Here is a 13,843-nt window from a genome sequence, read left to right on the forward strand (position 1 = left end):
CAATCTAAAGGAGCTTGATAAATGTACAGGGGAACGAACAGAAAGAGTGGAAAGTGTTGAGTGCAGAAGATCATTGATCATTAAGTGTGAGAGGTGGACAGAGTCCTGGGGAAATCTTAATGGGAATAGTCAGTATTAAAACAAGTAACATTTGAAGCAGTGTACTATTTAATTTTTTTCTGCAAGAAATAAAAATACATCACAAAACTATAAAGTAAAATATGACATTTGAAACTAGCCTCGGAGAAAACATTTTAAGTTCAAGTAATTGGAAACCTCAAATTAGATCAAACTCTTAGACTGAAGGCTGATTTAATACATTGGCACTACAATATTGCTGTTGGAAATAAAGAAAGCAGGGGTATTAGCTTGCTGGGTAATCTGGATCAAAGTTGCAAGTCTCAAACATCAATGACAGGTCTATGCAAGGGTACAGTGGAAGATATTTTGAATGCCACAGTAAGAGGCTGCAGGGTGACTTGGACAGGTTAGGTGAATGGGCAAATTGCATGGCAGATGCAGTATAATGTGGATAAATGTGAGGTTATCCACTTTGGTGGCAAAAACACGAAGGCAGACTATCATCTGAATGGGGGCAGATTAGGAAAAGGGGAGGTGCAACGAGACCTGGGTGTCATTCTACATCAGTCATTGAAAGTTGGCATGCAGGTACAGCAGGCGGTGAAGGTGGCAAATGGCATATTGGCCTTCATAGCTAGGGGATTTGAGTATAGGAGCAGGGATGTCTTAATGCAGTAGTACAGGGCCTTGGTGAGGCCTGACCTGGAATATTGTGTTCAGTTTTGGTCTCCTAATCGGAGGAAGGATGATCTTGCTATTGACTGAGTACAGCGAAGGTTCACCAGACTGATTCCCGGGATGGCAGGACTGACATATGAGGAGAGACTGGATCGACTGGGCCTGTATTCACTGGAGTTTAGAAGGATGAGAGGGGGTCTCATAAAAACATAAAATTCTGACAGGACTGGACAGGTTAGATGCAGGAAGAATGTTCCCAATATTGGGGAAGTCCAGAACCAGAGCACACAGTCTAAGGATAAGGGGTAAGCCACTTAGGACTGAGATGAGGAGAAAGTTCTTCAGAGAGTTGTTAACCTGTGGAATTACCTACTGCAGAGAGTTGTTGATGCCAGGTCATTGGATATATTCAAGAGGGAATTAGATACGGCCCTTACGGCTAAAGGGATCAAGGGGTATGGAGATAAAGCAGGAAAGGGGTACTGAGGTGAATGATCAGCCATGATCTTATTGAATGGTGGTGCAGGCTCGAAGGGCCGAATGGCCTACTCCTGCACCTATTTTCTGTGTTTCTATGATCCCACAGCACAAGATCACAAAAGGTCAAGGCAATACAAGCAGTAATTTTCTGAGGAAGACTAAGACTCTGTGCCAGTTATTATAATGAAGAACTGTATCTTATAATATACCATTATATTATGTGATTCATTGCGATCAAAGCATAGAAATTACTGTTGTTAACAGTAGATGAATGCTTCACAATAAAAATAAGTGGGTTAATGTCTGCAGTAAAATAGTCAGAAGAATGTGATACTATCACTAACCGCAATTTTAAGTGTGAAAAATTATTGGAAAAAATATATTATTTTAAAAGATTACTACAATATCCATGATTCACCCTACTATAGTTCAGTCCAGCTAAGTGGACTATATCCTCTCATACAAAGCGGTATACATATCAGAAAATATTTCTGAATATATGAAAACATGTACTCCAAAATGTGCCAAATATAGTCTTAAAAACCTAAAATGTCTGGGAGATGGGGAGTACGCCCACAGACCTCCATAGGGAAAAACAATTCTTTACATCAAGAATACACTTAGAATCAATCATAGAATGGTTACAGCACAGAAGGAGGTCACTTGGCCCGTGCGGCTCACTGCAAGAATACTTCACAGCATGTCCCACTCCCCTGCCCTTTCCCCGTAGCCCTGATAATTTTTTTCTTTCAGGTACTTATCCAATTCCCTTTTGAAAGCCACAATCGAGTCGGCTTCCACCACCCTTTCAGACCGTGCATTCCAGATCCTAACCACTCGCTGCGTAAAAAAGTTCTTCCTCATGTTGCCTTTGGTTCTTTTGTCAATCCCCTTGAATGTGTTTCCTCTGGTTCTCGACACTTCCGCCAATGGGAACAGTTACTCTTTATCTAGACCCCTCATGATTTTGAATACCTCCAACCTACTAAAATTGGCACTACACCACTGGATCTACCCTCTCTGGAACACTTAATAACAAGGCTGGCTGGTGGATCATCAATAGTGCAATGGAGTACAACAGACCAGCCTGGCTCAGTTTAGAAGCACATATTACCTTTTATTTTTTCTGCAATGTCAAAACTGCGCATTAATGGATGAATGAAAGCATTTGCTAAAAGTCTATTACCAATTATACTCTGCATAATGGCAAAAAATAGGAAAGTAACAAGCTTGCTAAAAGGTAACAATAGAAAGACTAACCTCTTCTGCAATGCTGGTAATGCTGGGAGTAGGAAAAGTTGGAGGAGTGTTGCGTCCCATTCTAGATACAATTATATTTTTCCTGTTTTCACAGTCAGCATTATTCTGAGAGAGCAAAAGAAATATGTTATGAAAATTATTGATCAGCATTAATTCCATTTTCTTGGGAAGGGAGGAATGCCAACAGCCATTAGCAAACAATGCAAGAGAACTACAAGTGTGTGTGGAGTGAGGTAATGGAAATTAAGAGGTCACAATCCCTATACTAAATTATTCTTTGAAATGAACATTTTACTATAGTGGTTTCTTTTTTGCTTGTATTTCACAACTTTGAAGCTGAACTAACATTTCGTAACTCTTGAAAACACCAAGCAGATCCTCTCAACCCAAGTGCACATACTGGATCTATGGACTGTGCAAGAAAACAAGACCTGTAACTCGAATATCACACACACTCAATTGAATTACAAGTATATTTTTCTCACAATAATGCACCGATCCCATTACAATAGTACTGTCACCTCAGCATATTTGGAACCAAAACACTATAGGAATGTGAACCCAAGTCAATACACTTTAATGTTGTGTGATACTCAAATTCCTCAACATTTCCCCAACAATACCACCAGCACTTCACTCATGCATTGTAGAATTGATAATTCTCTCTAGAATAAACCCAGTTTGAAGGACCAAAATCTACCTGTTCAGTTCGTTTAAAAAAAAATTAAAGTTTAACTGAAAACAGTACAGAAATCTTACATTATTACATTTCACTGAAATCCTAATTGCAATTCCTGTTTTTATTCAGAGGTTAATATAAATATTTAAATGGACTTCGATTCATTGTTTTTCCAGTTCCAATTTATAAGATCTAGCTTTAAATTTTATTAAATGCTGGAAACTGCACAATTCTATCGATAGTTAAAAATCTTGTGTCCAAGATCCATAGAGCACCACACCTCACCAAGTGATTATTGTAACCAATCATTGGATTTGTTCAAGTATGTAATTGACAGTTCACAAAAAGGTCAGGAACCAACAACCACAAAAAGCTGTTAAAATTGTACCCAAGCTACCAATCAGAAATCAACCATCACAAATCCAAGCAAATTACTCAACAATTATCTCCAAATCTTTTGAGGTCATTTTGGTTGAACAGCTGAAAACATCTATAAAGAGATGTACAAATTTAAATAAAGCAGCAAAATACAAAATATTACCCATGTACTCAAATCTCTTCCACAATTTTTCACTACACAAGGCCCTGAATGTGTGAGCCGATCGCTTGGGTTGGCTTTGGCTCCGGCTCCCTTCCTGAAGCATTGTTTACTCACATGGGTCTTCCTTCCAGATATTTGTCAGGTCTCTCTGCTCACATGCAACATCTTTGCCCCTCAGAGCACATAGGTGGCCTGTCATTGCTTCCTTCCAGATATTTGTCAGGTCTCTCTGCTCACATGCAACATCTTTGCCCCTCAGAGCACATAGGTGGCCTGTCATTGCTGCTTTCTGCAAGTGCATCTTTGGCCCTGGTTTTCCCCACTCCCTTCAGGCTTTTAATATTCTTGTCCCCCTGTGCTTTCCATCATATTGTCAGATACTCCCGAGATGAACAGCTCAGCTTCATTCCCTCTCTCAGCTTTCCTTCGCCAACTGTACTAAGTTGGAATTAAAATTTAAAGTAATACACTTAAAAATGAAGGAAGGAAGTGAACTGAATTTCCTGTGCTTTCAAATGATCCAAAGATTAGATTAATTTTCAATGGATGAACAACAGGGAAGCGTATCTTGAAAGGGGTTAAAGAATACTTGAACACAAGCAGAATTTCTAACAGATTTAATCGCAATGTATGCAGATACTATAATTAGGTAAAATCATGCATTTGTTCAAAGGGTGGGATGTATTTTCTTGACAGAAACATCAACACCACATTCCTTAAGGTAAACAAGAATCCCACTTTTAGTAAAATTGTATCAAGTTATTCCTCAATGCTCTCCGTTCGCACACACTCAGATTATGTAAAGTACTCAGTCCACACTGAAGCCAAGTGATTGTTGCAAATGGTAAATTGAAACAGTCGAAAAATAAGTTTTTAAAAATGGGAAGACCAAATTCTAACTGAATGACAGATGCAAAAGCTCTAATGGATTTTGTTAATGCTTTAACACCTACACCAAATACTGTTAATGGGGAAACTACAGTACAATGTGACTATACCTCCAAATATCAAGAATTAGTTTCTGAACGTACAGTTTGTTCTCATAATTAAATTTAGTGTTTGAATTACAGGAATATTTGATGAAACAGTCACATTCCTTAACCAAAGATATGGAGTGTTCTATTTAATTATAGCCAACCAAAACATTTTTGAATAAAACTGATGCTCTTATACTAAATTACAAGAATTGTAGTTGAATCTTGAAAGGGTCATAATTAAGTTCCCCCGTCCCCCAAGAAACTTTTATTATGCTGGCTATAAACTGCAAATAATACCCCCCTAGTCGAGTAGATATTTGTGACAATTTAATCAAACAGCTACCCTGATGCACTGTCTGAAGTAGCTGTACATAGAAGATCCCAAGATCCAATTCCACGTGGATTCTTCCCGATTGGCGGTATGTGACAAGGCTAGAGGCCGCAGGAAGGCGCTGAAGCACAGATCTGTCAGATTACCAGAGCTAAATTATGAGAACAGGTTATATAAACTGAGTTTATATTCCCTTGAGTTTAGACGGTTGAGGGATGATTTAATTGCTGTCTTTAAAATTATAAAAATACTGGGTAGAGAAACAATTTCCTCTGGTGGGGGAGTCCATTACAAGGCACAGTTTTAAAATTAGAGCTACGTTATTTAGGAGTGAAATCAGGAAGCACTTTTTCTTTTAAACACAAAAGACAGTGGAAATCTGAAACTCTCTTTCCCCCAAAAGGCTGTGGATGATGGGTCAATCGAAATTTTCAAGACTGAGATCAATAGTGTTTTGATAGATAAAGTTATCAAAGGATATAGTGTAAAGGCAGCTAAATGGAGTTGAGGCTACTCCTGTTTTTATGCAGATCAGTTAATTATGTGATAAACAGCTGAAATCCATGGTGCAGTCATTGGGATAACACACTTGGCCTCACTGCCCCGAACCAATGAGGTGTGTAGGCTAGGGAAGAAACTTAGTTGGGTTACTACTTCTGGTCCCTATGCAACCAGTTGAACTTCAGGGGAGAACAGAATCAGACTTGGCAATGCTGCCCTTTATGGTTGAATAATCTGCTATGACACATTGTCTGGGTTCATATAGCTGCCACCCACAGAACTGTCCGCACGCAAGTAGCAGTCAGCACCATCAGGAAAGAACATTTTTCAAATTAAAAAACAAAAAAATACAGCAAAGCACAGTTGCATGTAATTGTTGAATGACCAGAGTAGTTGTTGATTGTTTAAATAGACACAAGCTGGCTGTGGTTGTCTTCCACTTCCTTGTGCATTCAGCTGGGCTGAGTATGAAATTATTTGATTAATGACATCTCTTTATGCCCTTTTGCAATTAATTGGCCAGATTTGGTGTACTGAACATATAACATACTTTTATGCTTGAATAAAATTTTTTATTCAGGGGTAATTTTTGGTTCGGAATTGCGTACAATAAACGTAAATGGATAATAACTTTGCACATTTGAATTGCGCACGTTATCAGAATTAGACTTGAACAGGTATATGTCTCTATTTAAATAGAACACTGAATTATGAATAAATCAACAATCCCAATTAGTTAAAGGAGTTATAACTCAAATATTAATCTCCTTTGCATTCACGAAAACGCCACTGAAGAAGATTCGATTGCTTTATTCAGCAATACTGATTTGTACCTTACAAGTGCCAGCTGCTGAGGATTTCTTTGTAGAATAGCTTTTCCAGCAGCCTGACAGCATACCACTCTTGAAGGGTAATTGTAGAGTGAGGGGAAAAAATTATATTTAAATATAATCATCAAAATATATGGAACCTTATAAATGAACACCTCATTCATAAAATCTGGTGCAATATTTAAAATTCAAGTTTAAAAGACTAAACAGGCAAGTTTAAAAATGCAATCTATATTATTTAAGGGAAGATCTCAACTGATTTTTCAAAACAAATACTCCAATATTTAAGAATGGTTGACTCACCAATGCGCGGGCGCACACATGCACTCACTGCAAAGCAGCTCCTCCTCATCCCAAGGAAGGGCACCCAGGATACCTGCTTAGCAAATCTGCACCAACTCTGATGTAAAGCATATAAAGCTAGCCTTGCGAGCAGACAATTGAAGCTATTTTAAGAAGTAATTTGTAAACGCAATGTAAAGAAAGACTTGCATTTATACAAGGTCTTTCATGACCTCAAGAAGTCCCAAAGCACCTTACAGCCAAATATGTGCACAGTAAGATCCCACAAACAGCAATGTGATGATGACCAGATATATCTGTTTTTAGGTGTTGATTGAGGGATAAATACTGTCCAGGGTACCAGGGACCCCTGCTCTTCTTCAAAATAGTGCCATGGGGTCTTTTACATCCCTCTGAGGGGTTAGAGGGGGCCTCGGTTGAACGTCTCATTTGAAAGACGGCACCTCCGACAGTGCAGCACCCCCTCAGCACTGCACTGGACTGTCAGTCTAGATTTTATACTCAAGTCCCTGGAATGGGGCTTCAACCCACAATTTTCTGACTCAAGAGGTGAGAGTACTATGTACATGGATGCAACTATATTTTAAAAATCCTCCCTTCAGTCAAATTGAAGAAAAATGTAGTAATGCAACATAGCAAGGACCTTACACAGATTCTTTACCTCTTCCAGTGCAGAGCTTTTTCTTTTTCTGTTGGATCTGGGTATTTTCACAGTGATCAATTTGCCACTGGGTTCTTTCACTGACATCCTGTTTGGTTGAAGAGGTGTGAACTGAATCTCCAATTCGGGTTTTGGAAACCTACTTGTTCTTTCTCCATTTTCTGTTGAAACCTCTGAAGAATCTAGGACAGTTTCTGACTGGTCAACTAACAGCTAGAAAGCATTTAAAAAAAAAACACAGTAAAGTCCCATACATGATTCATTTTAAAGTTCAAGATTGTGATTCGATATCTAAAATGCAAAAAATGATGTAATTATTTTAAACACTCAAAATCATCATCATAGGCAGTCCCTCGAAATCGAGGAAGACTTGCTTCCACTCTAAAAGTGGCTGCACAGTCTAATGCGGGAATTACAGATGGGGCAGACAGTGGTTGAAGGAAAGGGTGGATGGGGAATCCACAGCTCGGCCTTGGACAACGTGGACCATTTTCCATACCTCGGGAACCTACTATCAGCAAGGGCAGACATCGATGACGAGGTCCAAAGCTGCCTCCAGTGCGCCAGCGCAGCCTTCAGTCACCTGAAGAAGAGAGTGTTCGAAGACCAGGACCTCAAATCTGGCACCAAGCTTATGGTCTACAGGGCATTAGTGATACCCGACCTCCTATATGGTTCAGAGATGTGGACTATATACAGCAGACACCTCAAAGCGCTGGAGAAGTACCGCCAGCGCTGCCTCCGCAAGATCCTGCAAATCCACTGGGAGGATAGACAACTCAAAATAAAGTGTCCTGTATCTATTCATCCCCAAGTTCCAAATGTGAAGTCAGTCTCCATGGTAACGTTAGCGCCTCCTCTTACGCCTCTTAACCAACTCACTATTCAGTATTTTCTGTCAACTTCATATGCATTGACTTTGCACATTGCAAAGCAGCAGCCTTTCAGCCAGTTTGATCTCATCCTTCCAAGATAAAGACCCTGCCCACTTGCCATTACATCGTGTTTTTTTGTAAACAAGCACGTCAGGAGCACACACATACACAACCTTTTCTTCTCACCTCTCCTGGGTTCCCTTTTGCAGCAGCCTCGAGTCCTTCTATTACTTTATCTTTCTGTTTATTGCTGGTTATAAGATTCCCAAGCTGCACTTCTAGCTCCTTTACCAAGGTGTCCCTGTCTTCTCGCCACTTCTGCAGATTCTTATCCTTCTCACCAACCACAGATGCAAGGTTTTCCTTAACAAAGAACAATTAAAAACAATTATTGAACTGCTTAGAATGCTTACCATAGAATACATGACTAGCATTTATATATAGACTTTGTCATCACAATATCCCCAGCCAACAAATTAGCGTAGTCACTTATGTACACAAATGTGGCAGCCAATTTGCAAATAAATCCCACCAACATCAAATGAGATAAATGACCAATTAATCTGTTTTTGTTAGTGTGGGTTGAGGAATAACTGCTGGCCAGGTTACTGACCGAACTTCCCTGCTCTTCTTCAAATTGCGTCATAGAATCTTTTTTATCCTCCTGAACAGGCAGATAAAGCTTTGATTTAACATTCCATCCAAAAGCACTCAAGTGTCAGCATGAATTATGGCTCACACTGTACTGGGACTTGTACCTACAACTTTGACTCGGGCTAGAGTGCTACCAGTGAGGCAACCTGACACACTTGGATAAACTTCCATTAATCTACGGGGAAAATAATCCATGTGCAGTGTAACTTATTCTTGACCATGCTGTCATCTCAAACAGATGAATACAGCTCGGGGATCAGAATCAAGGGTCTGAAGTGGCTTCTGGAAAAGGTGGCCTCCCCCATCTGCATCTCATCTTCTGAAGAGAGAGAAGTCTGACTAAGTCAGGAAAGAAGCCACTAGCCTTAGTTAAGTAAGTTAGATAGAACTTGTTTGTTCGATGAAGCAAAATCTGGCTCGGCTGACATCAGTAGCAGAAGGGACAATCCTGCTTGGCCTTGTTGAAGGCTACAAGTGAAGAGATAGACATTATATGAACAAAAGGAGCCAAAAGTGTTGGAATGAATTTGATTCTTAAGAATCATGCCCAAGTTTCCACATGATTTGCGCCTGATTTTTAGGAGCAACTGGTGGAGAACGGACTATCTTAGAAATCGCAATTCTCCACATTTTTTTTTCTGCAGTTCTAGTCAGGTAGAACAGTTCTACTTTGGAACAGAATTTTTTTCTTCAAAAGGGGGCGTGTCCGGCCACTGACGCCTGATTTGAAAGTTTCCACAATGAAAACGTACTCCAAACTAACTTAGAATGGAGCAAGTGAAGATTTTTGTAGAATTGAAAAAACCTGTTCTACACATTAAAAAATCAGGCGCAGGTTACAAATTAGGCGTCCAGAACGAGGTGGGGGGGAGGGGAAGGGAAGTCATTAAATTCGACAATAAATCCTTATTTATACTTCTACAAATATTATACAAATAAATCCAACCTGAATAAACATTTATAAGCAAAGTAAAGATTAAATAAACCATCTTCCTACCTGTGTGAAAGTGCTTCAGTCAGCTCAGCGATGTGGCGTCGTTCCCGCGAATGGGAGGGAAGGAGGGGCAGGCAGTAACCAGGCAGCAAGCAGCCTTCCACTTGAGGTGGAAGCCTTACAGTCAGCTCAGCGATGTTCCCGCGAACAGGAGGGAGGGAGGGGTAGGCAGGCAGTAACCAGGCAGCAAGCAGCCTTCCACTTGAGGTGGAAGCCTTACAGTCAGCTCAGTGTCGTTTCCGCGAACGGGTGGGAGGGAGGGGCAGTAAGCAGGAAGCCTCAGTGCTGACGGCAATGTGGTTTTATTAAAAAATGTTCAAAAATTAAACAGCTACAAAGAACTACAAAAATGGCCGAGTGCCAATGTTTCTTTCACACTGCGCGAACGCTCCAACGCGCACACGCAGCGTTGCCGGCAGGAAAAAAACTAATTTAAATAGTACCCGCCCCCTCCCACTTACAAAATCGGCGCAAGTGTAGGCTCCACGGCAAACAGACAAGGAGCTGCAGGGCTCTCCAGAATCGCGAGTTTTTTTTCCGGCGCCGTTTTAGGCGCGAAAAACAGGCGCCCAGCTCGGAGGGGCGCCCGTTTTTTATCGTGTGGAAACTTGGGCCCATAGTTTCTTGCCAAGACTCGAGTAAAATTAGATTCTCATTGCAGTCCAACTGGAGAAGACAGCTTTGTAGAATACTGAAAGTTGCACCAGTAGAAGCTGAGCTCAAATTTGGGAGTACATTTCAACATAATGGTGGTTAAGATTTGAGATTCCCAGGGGATTTTAATGGCTTTTCCATGACATTCCATCCAGGGAGGCATCTGGCTTGGCCAATAAATTGTTTTAGAAAAATTCTGGGATGGGATACTGTGCAGAAGTCGAAAAGGAAAACCAGGAAAGTCCAGAGGACTGCAGGCATACACCCCCAGGGGCGCATGTGGTTTGCAAGCGTCCCTGGGATCATGTCGGCTGGCCCAAACAATCAAAAAAGGGGATTCCCATTATACTTATGGAGATTCCATTTACGTACGGATTCCACATAAGCATATTAGGAATGACATAAAAAAACACTTTCACATAACCTAAATAAAAATAAATTACCATTGTTTAAAAATAAAAAATACAATTTAAACATATAAAACAAAAATGTAATTCAAATAAATGTAAACATTTTTAAAGGGGCTAAAAATAAACTAATTTTAAAGATTTTTTAATGTTTAAATGATTTAAAATATTTTTCACGCGTACGCTGGTAAAAGGCAGCCATATATTTGCTTTTATCAGGTGTAAGGGTTTTGTGCGCATTCGCTGGGCAGTAGTTAGTCAAATAGCCCAACTCTCTGCCAACCAATGTCTATTTCTTGCAAATGCGGAGGATCTGTCAAGCTGAAACTTGACACATCGCAAGTTCCGGGTTTTTGCACATATGCAGAAACCTGGAACTTGCGGGATACTTTTACGTGGTCATGGGCCCCGTAAAATCCGGGCCATAGCTTTTAGACTATAGACTTTGGAAGCAACTTTTATATATTAAAAAAAAACATTACATTTGGCAACTTCATATAAATTGATTAAATCTGACCAGACTTTCCTTACCATTTTCAATTGTAATTTAGAATAATGCTCTCTTTCTTCTGACCATTTTCTCATCTCTTTATTGCGCCGATCTTCAGCTTCCTTTGCTTGCTTAATGAGAACCATTTTCTCTTCAAGCCATTTCTTCCGATTACATTTCTGCTTATCTTCTATTTCCTAAAGAATTTAAACCAGTTTCATTGTTCATTGAACTTTAAATTGTTAAAAAGTCAGCTAACCAGCCACCGGGTGGTTTTATATTCAATAGCCTTGAATTATAAGTATCTAAAAATGTACAGTTAGAAAATACTACACTCTTATTAAAAATCTCATCTCTGTGAATGCTTCCCATCTACATAAACTTATTTCCTGTTATCAACGTTTTCCGTTACAATTTCCTACATCCAGTTATAATGATAACTACCCAAGTCCTACAGCAATGACATCCTCCTGCCAGTGTGGGGCATCGTAGCCCCTCAGTTATGTCCCCCAGCTAAAGGCAACACTTAGTTTCATCTCCACATGTGCAATGTCACAGGAGATCAACAAGTTTGATATAGTAAGAAAAGCTGCTGATTTCCTTAAATTACTGTAGAAATATCTGACAGGGAGAGAGGGGGGGGAAAGAAAGGAAGGGGGCGGCAGAGGGTCGAGAAAGAGAGCACGGTGGGGACCCGGGGGGGTATCGAGAATGAGGGGGTGGGGACCGAAGGGGGAAGAGAGGGGGCAGGGGCGGGAGGCAGCATGGCCCGGGGGGGGGGGGGGGAAAGAGAAAGAAAGAGAGAGATGGGGGAGAGAGAGAGAGAGAGAGAGAGAGAGAGAGAGAGAGAGAGTGTGTGTGTGGAGAGCGAGAGAGAGAGAGAGAGAGAGAAAAAGAGTGTGGGGAGAGAGAGAGAGAGAGAGTGTGGAGAGAGAGAGAGTGTGGAGAGAGAGAGAGAGAGAGAGAGAGTGTGGAGAGAGAGAGAGAGAGAGAGAGAGTGTGGGGGGGAGAGAGAGAGAGAGAGAGAGAGAGAGTGTGGGGAGGAGAGAGAGAGAGAGAGAGAGAGAGAGAGTGTGGGGAGGGGAGAGAGAGTGAGTGTGGGGGGGGAGAGAGAGAGAGAGAGAGAGAGAGAGAGAGAGAGAGAGAGAGAGTGTGAGGGGGGGGGAGAGAGAGAGAGAGAGAGAGAGAGAGAGATAGAGAGAGAGGGGAGAGAGATAGAGAGAGAAGGGAGAGAGAGAGAGCGAGAGGGAGAGACTTCATGGGACAGTCAGAGGAGCAGTCTGGAGCACGAGGCTGGAGCTGGGGGCAAATTAAAAAAAGCCCGACTTCAACGGACAGTCACTATAGGGAAATGATGGCAGCCAATTTGCATACATCAAGGTGCCACAAACAGCAATGAGATAATAACCAGATAATCTGTTCCAGTTCATGTGAGCTAAGGGATAAATATTGGCCAAGGCACCGGGGAGTACTCCCCTACTCTTCAAATAGTGCCATGGGATCTTTTACGTCCACCTGAGAGGCTGATGGGGCCTTGGTTTAACATCTCATCTAAGACAGCACCTCCAACTGTGCAGCATTCCCTCAGTACTGCATTAAAGTGTCAGTATAGATTATGTGCTCAAATCTCTGGAGTGGGACTTAAACCACAGCCTTCTGCATCAAGAGACGAGAATGCTACCACTGAGCCAACGATCAGAAAACTTACCACCAACTGCTTTTTTAAAACTTCAACTTCTTTTTGAAACGGTCCCGATTCTGTATTATGACCTTCACTTGCATTTTTCACCAACAGGCTGTGTTCAAGTGTATTACACTTTTTCTCAAATTCTTTGGCATGCTGTATCCATTTCTCCAATTCTAAGAAGGGAAGACAATATATTTTACAAAATCAAGCCAAAAAAAGTGCAATTCCACTATTCAAGAGCAACATAAAATAAACTCATTATAGAACTTGAAATGTCTGTAGTCAGAATACAGCATTCACCATGGATCATCATACTAGCACAAATCAGCTGTCAAAATAACCGATGACTCCAGCAGGCGTCTATGTTTTACTTTACAAAATTATTTAACAAACTCAGCAATTAAATTTTACACGGCAAAACGTGCACACATCTGATTTTGGCTGGTTTATTATAGTTAATCCCTGGAGTCCAACTATTCGTTAGGTGCTGGGTTTGTTCATCTCACGAATTACTAGTTGTACAGCAATTTAAAAAAACAATGAGCAAACGAATTTTCCACTTTGCATGCTATTTGATGGGCAGCAATTACCAATGTACAAAATCCCCAATGTAGCTGTAATAGTGCAATCACCTGTATTTAATTCATCAATCTCTTTCAACCTGGCCTCAAGCACTTCATCTTGCTCAGCTTGGGTTTGATCCTGTTCAGTTAATGCAATTTTCATATCTTGAATTATTCTCTCTTTTTCCCGAAGTTCT

The 13,843-nt window shown here is 40.7% G+C and overlaps 1 protein-coding gene across 1 annotated transcript in view; it reads right to left on the bottom strand.

The window, feature by feature from the left end:
* LOC139260377 (kinesin-like protein KIF20B) overlaps positions 1 to 13,843 on the bottom strand; it is a 113,921-nt gene that overhangs the window by 13,850 nt on the left and 86,228 nt on the right. The window contains exons 25-30 of the mRNA XM_070876931.1: positions 13,716 to 13,841; positions 13,105 to 13,256; positions 11,438 to 11,593; positions 8,384 to 8,560; positions 7,323 to 7,535; positions 2,500 to 2,604 (exon numbers count right to left, since the gene is read on the bottom strand). Of these exons, the coding sequence (XP_070733032.1) occupies positions 2,500 to 2,604; positions 7,323 to 7,535; positions 8,384 to 8,560; positions 11,438 to 11,593; positions 13,105 to 13,256; positions 13,716 to 13,841 (929 nt within the window). The remainder of the gene's footprint in view (positions 1 to 2,499; positions 2,605 to 7,322; positions 7,536 to 8,383; positions 8,561 to 11,437; positions 11,594 to 13,104; positions 13,257 to 13,715; positions 13,842 to 13,843) is intronic.

Source organism: Pristiophorus japonicus, chromosome 3 (genome assembly GCF_044704955.1).
Source record: "Pristiophorus japonicus isolate sPriJap1 chromosome 3, sPriJap1.hap1, whole genome shotgun sequence".
NCBI lineage: Eukaryota > Metazoa > Chordata > Chondrichthyes > Pristiophoridae > Pristiophorus > Pristiophorus japonicus.